Source organism: Tachypleus tridentatus, chromosome 13 (assembly GCF_004210375.1).
Source record: "Tachypleus tridentatus isolate NWPU-2018 chromosome 13, ASM421037v1, whole genome shotgun sequence".
Lineage (NCBI taxonomy): Eukaryota > Metazoa > Arthropoda > Merostomata > Xiphosura > Limulidae > Tachypleus > Tachypleus tridentatus.
This window is the reverse complement of record NC_134837.1, coordinates 187,401,072-187,422,139: the sequence shown is the minus strand read 5'-3', so window position 1 is coordinate 187,422,139 and position 21,068 is coordinate 187,401,072. Positions and strand designations below refer to the sequence as shown.

General features: G+C 33.7%; 1 protein-coding gene across 4 annotated transcripts in view; it reads right to left on the bottom strand.

The window, feature by feature from the left end:
• Window positions 1-14,399, bottom strand: part of LOC143239749 (lysosomal alpha-glucosidase-like) — a 36,842-nt gene extending 22,443 nt beyond the window's left edge. Inside the window, exons 1-4 of one of the 4 annotated variants that reach the window (XR_013021349.1) lie at window positions 13,806-14,399; window positions 12,515-12,663; window positions 9,496-9,661; window positions 1,067-1,169 (exon numbers count right to left, since the gene is read on the bottom strand). Coding sequence is in view for 3 of the 4 variants with exons in the window: in XM_076481203.1 (XP_076337318.1) it covers window positions 1,067-1,169; window positions 9,496-9,661; window positions 12,515-12,663; window positions 13,806-14,312 (925 nt within the window). In the remaining variant the exon portion in view is untranslated. The remainder of the gene's footprint in view (window positions 1-1,066; window positions 1,170-9,495; window positions 9,662-12,514; window positions 12,664-13,805) is intronic. The other 3 variants (XM_076481203.1, XM_076481201.1, XM_076481202.1) reach the window with 3 other exon arrangements.
• Between the last annotated feature and the right edge of the window lie 6,669 nt (window positions 14,400-21,068).

The window sequence follows — 21,068 nt, the reverse complement described above, 5'->3', positions numbered from 1 at the left end:
ATAAACTTAAATCAATGTTAAGCCTAAATCTTAATGAACAGTAACAATGAGAGTGAATATTATGAAACAAATATATCGTAGAGAAACTGTACAATCTCACTAAAAGCACGAGCTCTAAACGTTAACTTCTTGAAATAAAAATATAAAACATTTGATGGTTTAACATATTATTAAATTTCAATACATATTTGACGCCTAAGCGGTTAAGTAAACATTTCTTTTTATCAGTTGATAATATCATCGTTCAGTGTATTTTTAATCCAGAGCAAAAATCCCATATATAAATTTGTATAATTGCTTTAATTTATTGAATAAAAGACTTCTATTTCAGAGAACAGTCCATAGTTACCACCGATCTAGTAGTTTCACAAATTTTTTTATATTTATCCATAGTTAGAGAAACTTGTTTTTATTCTGCCCACAGTTATCACCAATCTACTATTTACAAAAACGAGTTTTTGTTTCTGTCCACAGTTACCACCAGTGTAGTAGTTACAAAAACGTGTTTTGACATTTGTCCACTGTTACCACCAGTGTAGTAGTTACAGAAACGTGTTTTGAGATCTGTCCACAGTTACCACCAACGTAGTAGTTACAGAAACATGTTTTGATATCTGTCTATAGTTTCTACCGGTGTAGTAGTTACAGAAACGTGTTTTGATATCTGTCCACAGTTGCCACTGATCTACTAGTTACAGAAACGTGTTATTATTTCTGTCCACAGTTACCACCAGTGTAGTAGTTACAGAAGCGGTGAACATCAAACAAATACAGTTATGCTTTTTTATGCCGTTTTATCCGAGTTTTAGTTTATAGACATCTATTCTTTTAGTGCTTAAACTGTTTAACTATTAGTACCCTACACATATCGTTTTAGAAAGTCAAATTACGTAAAATTATCAGTGTATGTTTAGTATGTTTGTACACACGTATCGTTTTAGAAAGTCAAACTACGTAAAATTATTAGTGTATGTTTTGTATGTTTGTACACACATCGTTTAATAAAGTCAAATTACGTAAAAATTATCAGTGTATGTTTAGTATGTTTGTACCGACTAATTCTTACCCATGGCGTTACTATTTAATAGAAAGACTCCATGGCTGTTCCCATCGTTTTCTAGCATCAAGTAGAAGGGATGGCTACCGTACATATTCATGGTAGGATCGTCCTAGAAAAACACATAAAGTGTATGTGGCATGTAAAGTTAAGACTAACATATCAAGACGAACATCTCACACACTGTGGCAGGTAAAGATAAGACTATCACATCAAGACGAACATCTCACACACTGTGGCACATAAAGTTAACACTAACACATCAAGATGAACATCTCACATACTGTGACATGTAAAGTTAACACTAACACATCAAGATGAACATCTCGCACACTGTGGCAGGTAAAGATAAGACTAACACATCAAGACGAACATCTCACACACTGTGGCACATAAAGTTAACACTAACACATCAAGATGAACATCTCACACACTGTGGCACATAAAGTTAAGACTAACACATCAAGATGAACATCTCACACACTGTGACATGTAAAGTTACGACTAACACATCAAGATGAACATCTCACACACTGTGACATGTAAACTCAGAAAGGAAGGGCCTATCAGGATATAGCAGGACGTAAGAAGGAAGAACCTATCAGGGTATAGTAGGACGGAGAAAGGAAAAACCTATCAGAGTCTAGCAGGTTAGAGAAAGGAAGGATTTATCAGGGTATAGTAGGACAGAGGAAGGAAGGACCTATCAGGGTAGAGCAGAACGTAAGAAGGAAGGACCTATCAGAATATAGCAGGACGTTAATAGAGTAACAGAGTCTTGTGTAAACAACTCCGATTTGAGAAGGCTGGATGGCACTGGCTACTCAAATACTTTAAACTATTTAGAATAGAGAAAATAGGTCTACAAAGCTACATATTTGTCAAAATGTTGGGTCATAAAACGAGGTATGGTGGACACGTGGGTGAAGGGGGTTCACTTTTATTGACAATAAGTGTTCAATTTCCGTTGATAAATGTTCATTGGTGGTCTATGAGAAACTTGAAACAAATACAAGGTAACTTAGAAGTTAAGCCGTACAAAGAACTATATAACTTCTGTAGGTGAAGTTTGAGTTCTGGAATGTCTGAGTGTAGAATATCAGATAGAGGTTGTTTCAGAGATGACCAGAGAGAAAGAAAGTAGTAGAGATAAACTCTCTTAAAAATATTGGACCAGCAAATCTGGGGCTACCAACAGTACTCGAAAAGGAGGAAATTGAACCATAGTTAGAACTCTGAGTGACAGATAAATCAGAGGAAGGTATAAAGATGTAATCCCGTCCAGTCTTGACTGAATTTGATACTGGGAACCGAAACGCTTGTAGCTGAGAGTTTCAATGGGTGGTAAACGTGTCGAACATCACAGTTCCAAAGTGAGGAAAAAATCCACTGAAAATCCTCGAGAAGAAGCATCCATTCAGTTGGGAGAATTTACTGGGACCGAAACAGGCGATTTGTTATTGAGCTCATCACACCTGGAACATGACAAGCTGGAAGGATGATATTATGGGAGTGGGCCCAGTAAAGAATGTTCAAAGTTCAAAAAATTGTGAGAATACTTGCCCCCTTTACAGAAAAGGTAAGATCTGTGTAACTGTTTGAACAAATTAGTAGAGCTATATCTTGAACTATTCCTAACTGGAAAGAAATTCTATAATATTGATGGGGAAAGAAGATTCGTCGTTCATCCATAGACTCTAGAATTCCTGACATAAACATACACACACTCCATCTCTGAAGTCAGGCATCTGTGAAGAGATAAATCTCTTGAAAATAGGGCAATATGGCGATACTAGTAGTGGTAATGTTGATCCAACCATAGTCCTAGATCAAAGATGTTGCTCCTAAGTAAGGAGACTGGATTATCCGGCGGATTATAGTTTCTGATTCACTGGTCATGCTGTGACTAGTAAAAGAACTACATATAAGCTCGTTCCAAAGGAGTTAGAGGTTTGAGGGATGCCCACATCTCCCAAAGAGAGATAATCAAACATGCAGAAAGAAAAGAAAATGTGAGTAAGATCCTGACTGCCCATTCCATAGCCTAGAGCTAGATGGGCGTCAACTGAGCCTAAGTTAAATACATATTGAAAAGACACCAAGATGAACAATGTATTGAGTCGACAAGAGAAATGGATTTCTCGGCTCTGATAAGAAAGCAGTCTTGGTAACTTCTGAAAAGAGAACCTAGGCGTGTTGTTCTGTTAAATGACGAGATGATTCTGAAAGTAACCTTTTATTTATATAATGGTGTGTGTACAACCCAACGAATGAAAAAAAAACTCGTATGACTCTGCAGAAGACATGGTGCAACTTCTAGAGCGAAGAACAGAATATTGAACTACAGAACTTAACTCTCGTACAAAAAGCAAGATGACTTTGCTGTAGAGATACGCATTGGCAACATCGAACTTGGTCATCCACAGACCTGGTAAAAATATGCCATCCTTGTAGAATGTAAAAATTGATCGAAACGAGGAAGAACGATTATCAGATATCGATCTCTCGTCTTTTTGGACACAAAAAATAAACAGGTATAAAATCCTGAAAGAATGGGATCTGCTTTCTTTAGCAGCCTTGAAATAAAGCTCCATACTTCGTGGAACTGTTGAAAGTGTAAATACCACAGTTTGGGAAGATAATGAAAGTGGCCATGTGTATCAAATGAAAAAAATCTGGAGTACCTTGAATCTCTGGTGAAGTTATTCAAGGCACCCAGAAAATGTAACCTCGCTCCCATAGATCCCACAAGCTTATGGTAGTCACTGATGTTGACGACCTGCCCAAACAGAGGAGCTCTTAAAATAATGACAGAATCTATTCTTGGTATTATTAGATCAAGGAGCTAAAGTCGAGGGCCGGAAAACGTGACGATGGGCGCACAGTTACTTTCAGCAAGAGCCAAAGACTCTCAAGAGGCCAATAACAACAAGGAAGATGAAAATGAGCAACATCAGTCACTAATTACAACGCCTATGGAAGACCTGCAAACATCAAGGGATGAAGGAAAAAAGCATTACGTAACTCATGGAGGGCGCCAGCAGGTAGAAGAACTCCATCTAACAAATCATCTCTATCCAATATGTCCTAATAACATAAAAGCCAGGAAAATAAAGGAAGAATAGAAGCTGACAATCTTACGAAGCAAAAAACCAAATTCGTCAACAAATTGATGTGAAGAACACTGAGAGACTTCAAACAAACTTTGAAAGATCAATATCTCGAAACAGTAGTGACAATAAGACGAATCCATTCAAAGTAATCAAGTCTCAAACTCCACATGTTCAAAAGAGGATCAAACCATTGGGATTCTAAATACATGCCTTCCTGGCGGTGGTAAGCCAAAGCGTACTGTTCCAACAAACGTAAGGAACAAGGCATATTTCTCCTGTTAAGTGATCGAGCAATTAGTCTTATAGCATAAACAATGATATCAAATGAAGTCACCCTCTACCATCAAGGAAGAATAAAACTTGAAAAATTCCAAAACCTTGCAACCAAGAGTGAATAACTAAAGAAACGGAGTAGAAGATGGCTGATCCAAGTTGAGAAGTCAACCTACTAAACAAAAGTGTCAGAAAAGGTGAGTCAAAATTCTCTCCAGATTCTCCTGAATCATCAGCAAAAGCAGCCTCAGAACTCCCGGAAAGACATTCCGAATAAATGTCTCCACTTCATAACGGATGGCCTCAAGTGAGAAGCCTTCCCCTACAGACTGCTGAGAGATGCTACGATGTTAGATAACAGAAATGGAATACGGGATGGTTCATTAACTTCATGCTGGAAATAGCAACCTGAGAATTCATGTCTGAAAACGGCAGGTCGTATTTTTAAAATGGAATGGCTTAACACAATTTGTACAGAAAAAAATCAGACGACGCGCAATTCGCAATGAAATCACAACACTTTAGATAAAACATATAAAATATATGTGATGGAAGAATGTTTACGCCACAAAACAACACTGATTAAATATATGTAATGGAAGAATTTTACGCCACTAAACAACACTGATTAAATATATGTGATGGGGGAATGTTTACGCCACTAAACAACACTGATTAAATATATATGATGCAAGAATGTTTAGGCCACTAAACAACACTGATTAAATATATGTAATGGAGGAATGTTTACGCCACTAAACAACACTGATTAAATATATGTGATGGAGGAATGTTTACGCCATTAAACAGTACTGATTAAATATATATGATGGAAGAATGTTTACGCCACAAAACAACACTGATTAAATATATATGATGCAAGAATGTTTAGGCCACTAAACAACACTGATTAAATATATGTAATGGAGGAATGTTTACGCCACTAAACAACATTGATTAAATATATGTGATGGAAGAATGTTTACGCCACTAAACAACACTGATTAAATATATGTGATGGAGGAATGTTTACGCCACTAATTAACACTAATTAAATATATATGATGGAAGAATGTTTACGCCACTAAACAACACTGATTAAATATATGTAATGGAGGAATGTTTACGCCACTCTACAACACTGATTAGATATATATGTGATGGGGGAATGTTTACGCCACTAAACAACACTGATTAGATATATATGATGGAAGAATGTTTACGCCACTAAACAACACTGATTAAATATATGTGATGGGGGAATGTTTACGCCATTAAACAGTACTGATTAAATATATATGATGGAAGAATGTTTACGCCACAAAACAACACTGATTAAATATATGTGATGGAAGAATGTTTACGCCACAAAACAACACTGATTAAATATATGTGATGGAAGAATGTTTACGCCACTAAACAACACTGATTAAATATATATGATGGAAGAATGTTTACGCCATTAAACAGTACTGATTAAATATATATGATGGAAGAATGTTTACGCCACAAAACAACACTGATTAAATATATGTGATGGAAGAATGTTTACGCCACAAAACAACACTGATTAAATATATGTGATGGAAGAATGTTTACGCCACTAAACAACACTGATTAAATATATATGATGGAAGAATGTTTACGCCACTAAACAACACTGATTAAATATATGTGATGGGGGAATGTTTACGCCACTAAACAACACTGATTAAATATATATGATGCAAGAATGTTTAGGCCACTAAACAACACTGATTAAATATATGTAATGGAGGAATGTTTACGCCACTAAACAACACTGATTAAATATATGTGATGGAGGAATGTTTACGCCATTAAACAGTACTGATTAAATATATATGATGGAAGAATGTTTACGCCACAAAACAACACTGATTAAATATATATGATGCAAGAATGTTTACGCCATTAAACAGTACTGATTAAATATATATGATGGAAGAATGTTTACGCCACAAAACAACACTGATTAAATATATGTGATGGAAGAATGTTTACGCCACAAAACAACACTGATTAAATATATGTGATGGAAGAATGTTTACGCCACTAAACAACACTGATTAAATATATATGATGGAAGAATGTTTACGCCACTAAACAACACTGATTAAATATATGTAATGGAGGAATGTTTACGCCACTCTACAACACTGATTAGATATATATGTGATGGGGAATGTTTACGCCACTAAACAACACTGATTAGAGATATATGATGGAAGAATGTTTACGCCACTAAACAACACTGATTAAATATATGTGATGGGGGAATGTTTACGCCATTAAACAGTACTGATTAAATATATGTGATAGGGGAATGATTACGCCACTAAACAACACTGATTAAATATATGTAATGGAGGAATGTTTACGCCACTAAACAACACTGATTAAATATATGTGATGGAAGAATGTTTACGCCACTAAACAACACTGATTAAATATATGTGATGGAGGAATGTTTACGCCATTAAACAGTACTGATTAAATATATATGATGGAAGAATGTTTACGCCACAAAACAACACTGATTAAATATATATGATGCAAGAATGTTTAGGCCACTAAACAACACTGATTAAATATATGTAATGGAGGAATGTTTACGCCACTAAACAACATTGATTAAATATATGTGATGGAAGAACGTTTACGCCACTAAACAACACTGATTAAATATATGTGATGGAGGAATGTTTACGCCACTAAACAACACTGATTAAATATATGTGATGGAAGAATGTTTACGCCACTAAACAACACTGATTAAATATATGTGATGGAAGAATGTTTACGCCACTAAACAACACTGATTAAATATATGTAATGGAAGAATTTTACGCCACTAAACAACACTGATTAAATATATGTGATGGGGGAATGTTTACGCCACTAAACAACACTGATTAAATATATATGATGCAAGAATGTTTAGGCCACTAAACAACACTGATTAAATATATGTAATGGAGGAATGTTTACGCCACTAAACAACATTGATTAAATATATGTGATGGAAGAATGTTTACGCCACTAAACAACACTGATTAAATATATGTGATGGGGGAATGTTTACGCCACTAAACAACACTGATTAAATATATGTGATGGAGGAATGTTTACGCCATTAAACAGTACTGATTAAATATATATGATGGAAGAATGTTTACGCCACAAAACAACACTGATTAAATATATATGATGCAAAAATGTTTAGGCCACTAAACAACACTGATTAAATATATGTAATGGAGGAATGTTTACGCCACTAAACAACATTGATTAAATATATGTAATGGAGGAATGTTTACGCCACTAAACAACATTGATTAAATATATGTGATGGAAGAATGTTTACGCCACTAAACAACACTGATTAAATATATGTGATGGAGGAATGTTTACGCCACTAATTAACACTGATTAAATATATGTGATGGAAGAATGTTTACGCCACTAAACAACACTGATTAAATATATGTGATGGAAGAATGTTTACGCCACTAAACAACACTGATTAAATATATGTGATGGAGGAATGTTTACGCCACTAAACAACACTGATTAAATATATGTGATGGAGGAATGTTTACGCCACTAAACAGCACTGATTAAAAATATGTGATGGAAGAATGTTTACGCCACTAAACAACACTGATTAAATATATATGATGGAAGAATGTTTACGCCACTAAACAACACTGATTAAAAATATGTGATGGGGGAATGTTTACGCCACTAAACAACACTGATTAAATATATGTGATGGGGGAATGTTTACGCCATTAAACAGTACTGATTAAATATATATGATGGAAGAATGTTTACGCCACTAAACAACACTGATTAAATATATGTGATGGGGGAATGTTTACGCCACTAAACAACACTGATTAAATATATGTGATGGGGGAATGTTTACGCCATTAAACAGTACTGATTAAATATATATGATGGAAGAATGTTTACGCCACAAAACAACACTGATTAAATATATGTGATGGGGGAATGTTTACGCCACTAAACAACACTGATTAAATATATGTGATGGAGGAATGTTTACGCCATTAAACAAGTACTGATTAAAATATATGATGGAAGAATGTTTACGCCAGAAAACAACACTGATTAAATATATGTGATGGGGGAATGTTTACGCCACTAAACAACACTGATTAAATATATGTGATGGGGGAATGTTTACGCCACAAAACAACACTGATTAAATATATGTAATGGAGGAATGTTTACGCCACTAAACAACACTGATTAAATATATGTGATGGAAGAATGTTTATGCCATTAAACAACACTGATTAAATATATGTGGAGGAATGTTTACGCCACTAATCAGCACTGATTAAAAATATGTGATGGGGGAATGTTTACGCCACTAAACAACACTGATTAAATATATATGATGGAAGAATGTTTACGCCACTAAACAACACTGATTAAATATATATGATGAAAGAATGTTTACGCCTCTAAACAACACTGATTAAAAATATGTGATGGAAGAATGTTTACGCCACTAAACAACACTGATTAAATAGATGTGATGGAAGAATGTTTACGCCACTAAACAACACTGATTAAATATATGTGATGGAAGAATGTTTACGCCACTAAACAACACTGATTAAATATATGTGATGGAAGAATGTTTACGCCACTAAACAACACTGATTAAATATATGTGATGGAGAAATGTTTACGCCACTAAACAACACTGATTGAATATATGTGATGGAGGAATGTTTACGCCACTAAACAGCACTGATTAAAAATATGTGATGGGGGAATGTTTACGCCACTAAACAACACTGATTAAATATATATGATGGAAGAATGTTTACGCCACTAAACAACACTAATTAAAAATATGTGATGGGGGAATGTTTACGCCACTAAACAACACTGATTAAATATATATGATGGAAGAATGTTTACGCCACTAAACAACACTGATTAAAAATATGTGATGGGGGAATGTTTACGCCACTAAACAACACTAGTTAATACCGTGGGACGTTCTCCTCTGTTAAAAAGGGTATAGATTTTCCAGTCAGATCGTCGCAGGAAATGGTCCCTATGTTCTCCCAAGCCATACAAGAAGGTAGATGGCAATCGTGTGGAGATCTGAAGATACTGATTAGAGAAAATAAGTGGTCCAGCACTAGTATCGATCCTGCAAGAAAATATGTAGAAATCGGAAAATGATGATTACAAAAAACAATTGCTAAAGTCAAGTATTGTGCTAAAGTGTGTCTTATAAATATTACTATATCGTTCCAACAACATCCCCAATAAAACACTTGTTACACGTACTTTACTGTACAATTAAAGAATGTTATGAGACACTTGTTATTCGTACCTTACTATACAATTATAAGATGATAAAAGACTTGTGACACGAAATGTGGCCTGGCATGGCCGAGCGCGTAAGGCGTGCGACTCGTAATCTGAGGGTCGCGGGTTCGCGCCTGCGTCGCGCTAAACATGCTCGCCCTCCCAGCCGTGGGGGTGTATAATGTGACGGTCAATCCCACTATTCGTTGGTAAAAGAGTAGCCCAAGAGTTGGCGGTGGGTGGTGATGACTAGCTGCCTTCCCTCTAGTCTTACACTGCTAAATTAGGGACGGCTAGCACAGATAGCCCTCGAGTAGCTTTGTGCGAAATTCCAAAAAAGAAACAAACAAACAAAAACAAACAGACACGAAATGTACGATACAATTATAGCATGTTATAAAACACTTGTTACGTGTACTTTACCATAAAATTAAAGAATGTTACAAACTCTTCTGACGTATAGTTTATTATACAATTATAGGATGTCATAAGACGCATGTTACGCGTACTTTCACATAGAATTAAAAAATGTTACAAGACACTTGTTACGTGTAATTTACTATACAAATATAGGCTGTTATAAGACACTTGTTACGCGAACTTTCCCATACAATTATAGGACATTAAAAGACTTGTCACATGTACTTTACCACACAAATATTGGATTTTATAAGACACTTGTTACACGTACTTTCCCATACAATTGTTATTCGTACTTTACTATACAAGTATACTATGTTATAAGACACTTGTTACGTGTACTTTACTATACAAATATAGGATGTTATAAGACAGTTGTTTCGCGTACATTCCCATAAAATTAAAGAATGCTATCAACACTTGTAACGTGTACTTTACTATATAAATATAGGATCTTAAAAGGCCCTTGTTACATGTACATTAATGTAGAAATATAGGATGTTATAAGACACGTGACACGCGTACTTTCCCATACTATTAAAGAATGTTATATACACTTGTTACGCGTATTTTCACATACAAAAATACAATGTTACAAGACACTTCTAACGTGTACTTTATTATACAAATATAGGATGTTAAAAGACACTTCTTACATGTACTTTACTATACAAATATAGGACGTTAAAAGACTTGTTACACGTACTTTCCCATACAATTAAAGAATCCAATAAGACACCTGTTATTCATTCTTTACTATACAGTTATACTTTGTTATAAGGCACTTGTTGCGTGTATTTTACTATACAAACATAGGATGTTATGAGACACTTCTTAAACGTACTTTCCCATAAATTTAAAGAATGCTACCAACACTTATTACGTGTACTTTACTATACAAATATAGGACCTTAAAAGATCCTTGTTGCATGTACTTTAGTGTACATATATAGGATGTTAAAAGACACTTGTTACACGTACGTTCCCATTCAATTAAAGAGTGTTACAAGATACTTGTTACGCGTAGTTTCCCATACAATTAAAGAACGTTATAAAACGCTTGTTATTCGTACTTTACTATACAATTATACGGCGTTATAAGACATTTGTTACATATACTTTACTATACAATTATAGGATGTTATAAGACAATTGTTAAGCACACTTTCCCATAGAATTAAAATGTTATAAGACACTTGTTATTCGTACTTTACTATACAATTATAGGATGATAAAAGACACTTGTTACATGTACTTTATTGTACAATTGTAGGATGTTATAAGACACTTGTTATACGTAATCTACTATACAATAATAGGATGTTAAAAGACACTTGTTACACGTATTTCACTATATAGTTGAAGAATGTTGTAAGACGCTTGTCACAAGTACTTTCCTATAATTTGAAGTATAAGTCTCTTGTTATGTGTAATTTCCCATACAATTAAAGCGTGTTATAAGACACTTGTTATCCGTACTTTCCCATATCGTTAAAGAATGTTATAAGACTCTTGTTACGTGTACTTTCCCATACAAGTAAAGAATGTTGTAAGTCACTTGTTACGTGTAATTTATCATACAATTAAAGAATGTTATGAGACACTTCCTACATGTTCTTTCAAATACAATTAATGTGTTATAAAACACTTGTTACACGTGCGTTCCCATACAATTGAAGAATGTTGTAAGACACTTGTTACTGTTGCTTTAGCATACATTAAAATGAGTATACAAAGACCCGTATTTTACTTAACGAGTAAAGGACGTTAATGAAACTGTTTTACGGTGCCTTACCTTATGTGTAAAGGACGTTACTGAAACTGTGCCTTATTTAACGTGTAAATGATATTACAAAAAGACGTTTTCATGTTTAAATATCCCCACTTCTACAAGAAATCGTACACATAACATTTTTTACATTTTTAGTATTTATAGGATGTTGTCGACAACATCAGCAGGAGAACAATGGAAACACTGTTCTCGACTGTACAACGTATAAACAATAGAAACATTGTTCCCGACTGTACAACGTATAAACAGTAGAGACATTGATCGCAATTGTACAACGTATGAACAGTAGAAACACTGTTCCCAACTGTACAACGTATAAACAGTGCAAACGTTGTTTCCAGCTGTGAAACGTATAAACAATAAAAAGTTACTGTAAATGTCCTTGAGTTGTCAAAATGTGTTTTACGCCTGTATAAAATAAAATAATTACTGAACTAGTGGTAAGATTTCCAGTAAATGTTTTTTTTAGTCTGTACATACAAAACGTTTCCTGTCGTGTTTCTGATTATCTTAAAGCTGATTGGATCATTTTGTATTTGTATCTCGTAATCTCTGACTTGAGGCGTCATCTTGACATCTGGTATATCGATAATTGGAACTTCGTATCTGTCTTCTCTGGCATCGTAAATCTGCCAAAGTAAAAGAAAATATCGTATTAGAGTCTCATATCTTAAAAATTATAGTTTTTATACACATGTGATAAACCAGACAGCCTATTGCGTAGCTTTCTACTTAACAATAAATAAATGAGTGAAACGCGTGATTATGTAACGCCTTGGTACGTTTTACTTCTGAAAAAATTTTATTTGAAGAAGGAAAAGAAAAGAACGCCTTATTTCCCTACATTAAGTTTGTTCGTGGGACGGTCTACGTCGCAACCAATTTGAAGCACCACGTGATCATTTTCGCAAATAATGGAGAAAAGGATCTTCAAGAAGGAAAATGATTAAATAAGTATAATAATTACCACATATATTACTGGTAAATAGGATATATAAATCTGTACACGTACTTCGTATATTTTCATTTGTAAGAATAGTAACGCTACTTAATTTTTATGAAGAACAGCTATGACCTACAATCGTATATACACACACACATATATAACGATTTATAATACTAACTATACAAACTTCACGTGTCTTCTACAGTCACAAAGCTTTCCTGATCCTCAACAAGACAGTTTTGGAAAAATGTTCATCGAAGTAAAAGTAAGTTTTACCCCGGGAGTCCTTTCATTGCTGTGCAACCATAGAAATGTCCAGAATAAACACAGTTTCTTCAAATATGTAACACTTCTTTAACCTCATACACAATATTTAAACATTGACATCACAGACTATAAACAATACTTAAACATTAACATCACAGACTATAAACAATACTTAAACATCAACATTAGAGAGCATAATTACTGCTTAAACATCAACATAGAGCACTGAAACAATACTTAAAGACCAACATTATAAAGAATAAACAATACTTAGAAATCAACATTAGAGAGTATAAACAATATTTAAACATCAACATCATAGTGCATAAACAACATTTAAACATCAACATTAGAGGCGATAAACAATACTCAAACACCAACATTAGAGAGCATAAATAATACTTTAACACCAACATTAGAGAGCATAACCAGCACTTGATCATCAACACAGAGCACTGAAACAATACCTAAACACCAACAAAGAATATGTTAATATTATTAAACACAAAGTTAAAGCAAGTATACATAACTTATAAATGCAAATAAGGAAAATTTTACCTTAATACGTAAAGTATCCTTTGAGATATGAACTATATCCATTGCCAACAAGCTTACATCCTGGGGATAGCCAGAATCTCTCGTTCTTCTTAATACAGCTTGTACACCCCATGGCATTTTCGTGACATTTTTAACCTTATAATGTTGGTGGTTGGGTGGATAGAAACAAGGTGGAGGACCTGAGCGAACGCGTCCAAGGTTATCTGTGCTTGTAGGACTAAACACGTGAAAATCCCAACAACAGTCCCTGTGACGGCAAGTTTCAGGCGTTGGATTAGCTTCGGGAACGCAGTCAATCCTTTCCTCGGGCACGAAGTTGCACGCAGGCGGTTCTTTTAAACCTTCAGATAGCCAGTGGGTTTGTTTACGTGGCTGAGAGTCACATGAGCTGTCTTTATCCGAATCGCATTGTGAGAAGGAATTCTCTTCCCAAAGGTTTTGTTGTTTACATGTACAAACTACGAGAGAAAGAATGATTAAGACCAGTGTTAGATGAAACCACCTCATGGTGACTGCTAGAGAAAACTAAGTAGGCCTCTCCTAACTGAGGAAGACAGGTTTATACAGCGCCTGCGGTAGTGGCAGTCACTCGTGAGACGTGCTGTGAGGGAAGGGGAAAAATGTACCTAGCAATCATTGCTTAAATTCACAGCTTTCCTTATGACCGAAGGGGTTTTCTGTAATACAGTTTATCCTTTAGGGAAAGGACTAACGAGTGATTATAGTTAGCATTTTCAGAATGTATCTCTGAGAATCCATGGTTGAAGTCAATTGTCACATAATTGAAAATATTTTTCTGACCAAAAAAAAAACAAACTTCCAAGAAATAACCAATAATAATGATTAGTGGATACTATTTTTATACTCTAACCTTTCATTTCAAAATCATGGACGTCCAAGCACACAAAACCTTCATAACGTATTTTGGGTGGACATTACTATAGCTAATATAAACAACTAGAAACAGTTAAAGTAAATTAATCAATGAATCTAGTGTAATTAATTAGATACAACTAGGAACAGTTAAGGTAGATTAATCAATGAATCTAGTGTAATTAATTAGATACAACTAGGAACAGTTAAGGTAGATTAATCAAGGAATCTGGTGTAATTAATTAGATACAACTAGGAACAGTTGAAGTAGATTGATCAATTAATCTAGTGTAATTAATTAGATACAACTAGGAACAGTTAAGGTAGATTAATCAAGGAATCTGGTGTAATTAATTAGATACAACTAGGAACAGTTAAAGTAGATTGATCAATGAATCTAGTGTAATTAATTAGATACAACTAGGAACAGTTAAAGTAGAATGATCAATGAATCTAGTGTAATTAATTAGATAAACTAGGAACAGTTAAAGTAGATTAATCAATGAATCTAGTGTAATTAATTAGATACAACTAGGAACAGTTAAAGTAGTTTGATCAATGAATCTAGTGTAATTAATTAGATACAACTAGGAACAGTTAAAGTAGATTAATCAATGAATCTAGTGTAATTAATTAGATACAACTAGGAACAGTTAAGGTAGATTAATCAAGGAATCTGGTGTAATTAATTAGATACAACTAGGAACAGTTGAAGTAGATTGATCAATTAATCTAGTGTAATTAATTAGATACAACTGGGAACAGTTAAGGTAGATTGATCAATGAATCTAGTGTAATTAATTAGATACAACTAGGAACAATTAAAGTAGAATGATCAATGAATCTAGTGTAATTAATTAGATAAACTAGGAACAGTTAAAGTAGATTGATCAATGAATCTAGTGTAATTAATTAGATACAACTGGGAACAGTTAAAGTAGATTGATCAATGAATCTAGTGTAATTAATTAGATACAATTAGGAACAGTTAAAATAGAATGATCAATGAATCTAGTGTAATTAATTAGATACAACTAGGAACACTTGAAGAATATTGATCAATGAATCTAGTGTAATTAATTACATACACTAAGGAACAGTTAAAGTAGAATGATCAATGAATCTAGTGTAATTAATTAGATACAACTAGGAACAGTTAAAGTAGATTGATCAATGAATCTAGTGTAATTAATTAGATACAACTAGGAACAGTTAAAGTAGATTGATCAATGAATCTAGTGTAATTAATTAGATACAACTAGGAACAGTTAAGGTAGATTAATCAAAGAATCTGGTGTAATTAATTAGATACAACTAGGAACAGTTAAAGTAGATTGATCAATGAATCTAGTGTAATTAATTAGATACAACTAGGAACAGTTAAAGTAGAATGATCAATGAATCTAGTGTAATTAATTAGATACAACTAGGAACAGTTAAGGTAGATTAATCAAAGAATCTGGTGTAATTAATTAGATACAACTAGGAACAGTTAAAGTAGATTAATCAATGAATCTAGTGTAATCAATTAGATACAACTAGGAACAGTTAAGGTAGATTAATCAATGAATCTAGTGTAATTAATTAGATACAACTAGGAACAGTTGAAGTAGATTGATCAATTAATCTAGTGTAATTAATTAGATACAACTGGGAACAGTTAAAGTAGATTGATCAATGAATCTAGTGTAATTAATTAGATACAACTAGGAACAGTTAAAGTAGTTTGATCAATGAATCTAGTGTAATTAATTCGATACAACAAGAAACAGTTAAAGTAGATTGATCAATGAATGTAGTGTAATTAATTAGATACAACTAGGAACAGTTAAAGTAGATTAATCAATGAATCTAGTGTAATTAACTAGATACAACTAGGAACAGTTAAGGTAGATTAATCAAGGAATCCGGTGTAAATAATTATATAGAACTAGGAACAGTTAAAGTAGATTGATCAATGAATCTAGTGTAATTAACTAGATACAACTAGGAACAGTTAAAGTAGATTGATCAATGAATCTAGTGTAATTAATTGGATACAACTAGGAACAGTTGAAATAGATTAATCAAGGAATCTGGTGTAATTAATTAGATGCAACTAGGAACAGTTAAAGTAGATTGATCAATGAACCTTGTGTAATTAACTAGATACAACTAGGAACAGTTAAGGTAGATTAATCAAGGAATCCGGTGTAAATAATTAGATAGAACTAGGAACAGTTAAGGTAGATTAATCAAGGAATCCGGTGTAATTAACTAGATACAACAATTAGATACAATAGACACATATATTGTCAACAGCCTTTCTAACGAGCCCTGTTGTCCATTTCTCTTCAATACGTGTGCGCTCTCAAATTTTATTCCCGTTGGGAAAGAGACTTGCGAACAAAGCAGCCATTGCAGAGCACAAACCTATCCTTTGAACTTTGATTTATATCTGAATTGTATCATTTTCTAATTTTCAAATGCATTAATCAAATAAATTTTTTTGTTAAATTTATTTTTTTGGCGGTGAATACACTTTTCCTTATCCTTTTTGAGAATATCTTGAGTTTTAAAACTTATCGCAGTGTTCACTCACGAATTAAAATTGTCTTAAACGACATCTCAAAATATAATTTACTTCTGAGCTTCGTGTACTATTTTTTCACGAAATTTGTAACCTAAACTCTACTTCTAATTTTTAATCCAAAAACATAGTGTATAACATATAGTATTTTGTAAGTGTTTACTCTTAAACTTATTGTATAACATAAAATATATTCTTAGCATATACTTATGAACTTAAAGTGTATAACATAAAATATATTGTTAATATTTACTTGTGAACTTAAAGTGTAAAACATAAAATATATTGTTAGTGTTTACTCGTGAACTTAAAGTGTACAACATAAAATATATTGTATTTACTGCTGACCTTAAAATGTATAACATACAATATATTGTTAGTGTTTCCTGGTGAACTAAGGTGTAAAATATACTTTTAGTGTTTACTCATGAACTTAGTGTACAACATAAAATATATTGTTAGTGTTCACGCGTTAACGTAAAGTGTATAACACACAATATATTTTGGGACTCGTGAACTTAAAGTATATAACACAAAATATACTGTTAGTGTTTACCCGTGAACTTAAAGTGTATAACGTACAGTATGTTGTTAGTATTTACTGGTGAACTTAAGGTGTAAAACATGAAATATATTGTTAGTGTTTACTTGTGAACTTAAAGCGCATGATATAAAATATATTATTAGTGTTTACTGGTGAACTTAGTGTGTAACATAAAATATATTGTTAGTGTTTACTCATGAACGTAAAATGTATAACATAAAATATGTTGTTAGTGTTTACTTATGAACTTAAAATGTACAACATAAAATATATTGTTAGTGTTTACTCATGAAGTTAAAGTGTACAATATAAAATATATTGTTAATGTTTATTGGTGAACTTAAATTGTATAACATAAAATTTTTATATGTTCCTTGAAATGTTTATTGGTACAAACCGTTTATACAAAGAAAGTTTTGCTATCTTGTACTCAAGTAGAAAATGTCTTAAGAACATGAAATTTGTGTGGAGGTAGTTTGTCAGTGAACTGATAAAGAAGTCAACAGTTGGTGACGTGTAAAAGTTAAATATTTTTGAGAATCCGCTGAAACCTTATAACCATTTTGTACCTCATTCTAAGTACACAACGCTCCTGTATGTTACGAGTAAAAAACCCGATACAACGTTTTTTTGATACAATAAAAGACAATCTGTTTTTTTGTCTGTTTCAATGTTATACTGATATTTTATACAGTGTTGTGGCATGAGCTGTTGATTAGGGAACTTGATGTTCGTAAGTACAAGTATTTCACTAATCATACTCGCCCTTACAGCCTGTGGACGTCGTTACACAATAGTAAATTCCTCTATTCGTTTTTTAAAACAGTCTAAGAGCTGCCATCAGTGATGGTAAATAAATGTTTATTATTTCGAAATAAGAAACTGCTCACACAGATGTCATTGGAAACTTTATCATGCAGCCAGGCTGATACATAGAACTAAACATTATTTCAAAATAATCTGTTAACCCAAAGGTCACCAACCTTCAACACATGTGGGGGTCACTCTGACATCATATGCCGTTTAAGGATTTGGACCTTTCGTGATAATGTAAACAGTGTATCTATTTCCCACACACATACTTTGAATTGAAAGGAACTCGTGGAATGTAGAAACTAGTTTTTATTTAAATATGGCATTATTTCATTGGTATGGATTTAAACTTTACTGTATATTAATTTACACGGTATCTTGTTCTTAACTATTTCCTTTAATGTTTTGACTGTAATTAAGCTGTAATTAATTGTTTTGAATGGATAGAATTTATCACATTTATTGACCACCATAATACTGTTGTGTTTGCAAGTTGTTATGACTAGTATTAAGAGGCAACCGTCCAGCAATTATGTTAATTTCAGTTTATCTAAACTGCCATCTTAAAAATAATCAAACGTTCAATTCAGCTTGCACATGACTGTCATGACGTTATATGGAGAATGACGTGGATATTAGATCGATACTTTGTCGTACTGTCACTGATGCTAGGACAACTGAACAGAACTGAAAATAATAACAAATAATCTGTAAAATTAAAGAAAATGGGTTCACGGTCATTAATTAAGGTAAAACAGAGAAAGTTTTTTTATTTTCTGATTGAATTGACGCTTGTTGTACGACTGTGCCTTCTGGTAAAGCATTTTAAAGATTTGAGGTTGTGATACCTAAAGACAGTTTTTTATCTTGCAAAATTAATAATGACCATGGCTGCCATTGTCCAAGCCGGGGAGGAATGAAATGAATCGTTAGTAAACGAAAAGACACTACTTTCAATATTGAACATGTTCCTTTTGCAAGGATGGACACAGAAAACTGTTTTAACATAACTTGTTTCTCTCATACACAGATCTTATTCTGTACCAACGTGTTAAAAACCTGTTTTAACTGAAGTTGTATATCTCACGCACAGATCATGTACTGTATCAACATGTTAAAACGAGATTTTTATGAGTTTTGGAATAGTTTATCATATGTTTGTATAACAACTGTTTCGTAATTGATAACCTCTCTTTTAACAAGGATCAGTGTAGTTTGATGTGACTGACATTTTATCTTCTATCCCATTAAAACAACCAATAAGGTTCGACTTCCTTGCTGTTTGAGGAGCGTCAGAAGAGTGTTGATTACACTGTCATTATATATCACTAGAGATCTTTTTTACGTGTAATTATCTAATAACATTTTAATTACTTCTTAAAAGAGAGGCAGGTTGAGGAATTAAAATACGGGCCCGGCATGGCCAAGCGTGTTAAGGCGCGCGACTCGTAATCTGAGGGTCGCGAGTTCGCATCCCCGTCGCGCCAAACATGCTCGCCCTTTCAGCCGTAGGGGCGTTATAATGTCACGGTCAATCCCACTATTCGTTGGTAAAAAAGTAGCCCAAGAGTTGGCGGTGGGTGGTGATGACTAGCTGCCTTCTCTTTAGTCTTACACTGCTAAATTAGGGACGGCTAGCACAGATAGCCCTCGAGTAGCTTTGTGCGAAATTCAAAAAAAACAAACAAACAAACAAATTAAAATACATAATATAGAAAATTAATTAGAACATAGTTGCTTGAACAGAAGGTTCCCTTGAACGCTATTTGTATGTACTGTATAGCAATTTAAAATTTACTCTACAAATTCCTATAGCCACCGAAGTCTTAGAAAACAATAGGCCTAAAGTTTGTGATAAACACGTAAGAGGCCCGGCATGGCCAAGCCTGTTAAGGCGTGCGACTCGTAGTCTGAGGGTCGCGGGTTGGCATCCCCGTCGCGCCAAACAAGCTCGCCCTTTCATCCGTGGGGGCGTTATAATGTTACGGCCAATCCCACTATTCGTTGGTAAAAGAGTAGCCCAAGAATTGGCGGTGGGTGGTGATGACTAGCTGCCTTCCTTCTAGTCTTACACTGCTAAATTAGGGACGGCTGGCACATATAGTCCTCGAGTAGCTCTGTGCGAAATTCTAAAACAAACAAACAAATAAACACGTAAGCTGCAGATAATGTTTTAAAAATTCCCCTTAATTTTTTAGTTAGAATTATAAACCAGATTTTTGACGCTCATTTCAGGCCTATTAGTTGTTTTAATAGAGGAACGATACGTTGATAGAGTACAGTGTTACAGTTGACACTCAGTGAAAACTCTGATAGAGAAGTTTAACACCATTTTTTTTATTTATAGTATCGGACCGAATACATGATTGAAGCTGATTTCCACACCTAAAAACAGTTTATTTTAGAAATGTTACCAGTATATTAAAAGCTTATTACAATCTCCGCTAGGAACAAGTTCTAAAAG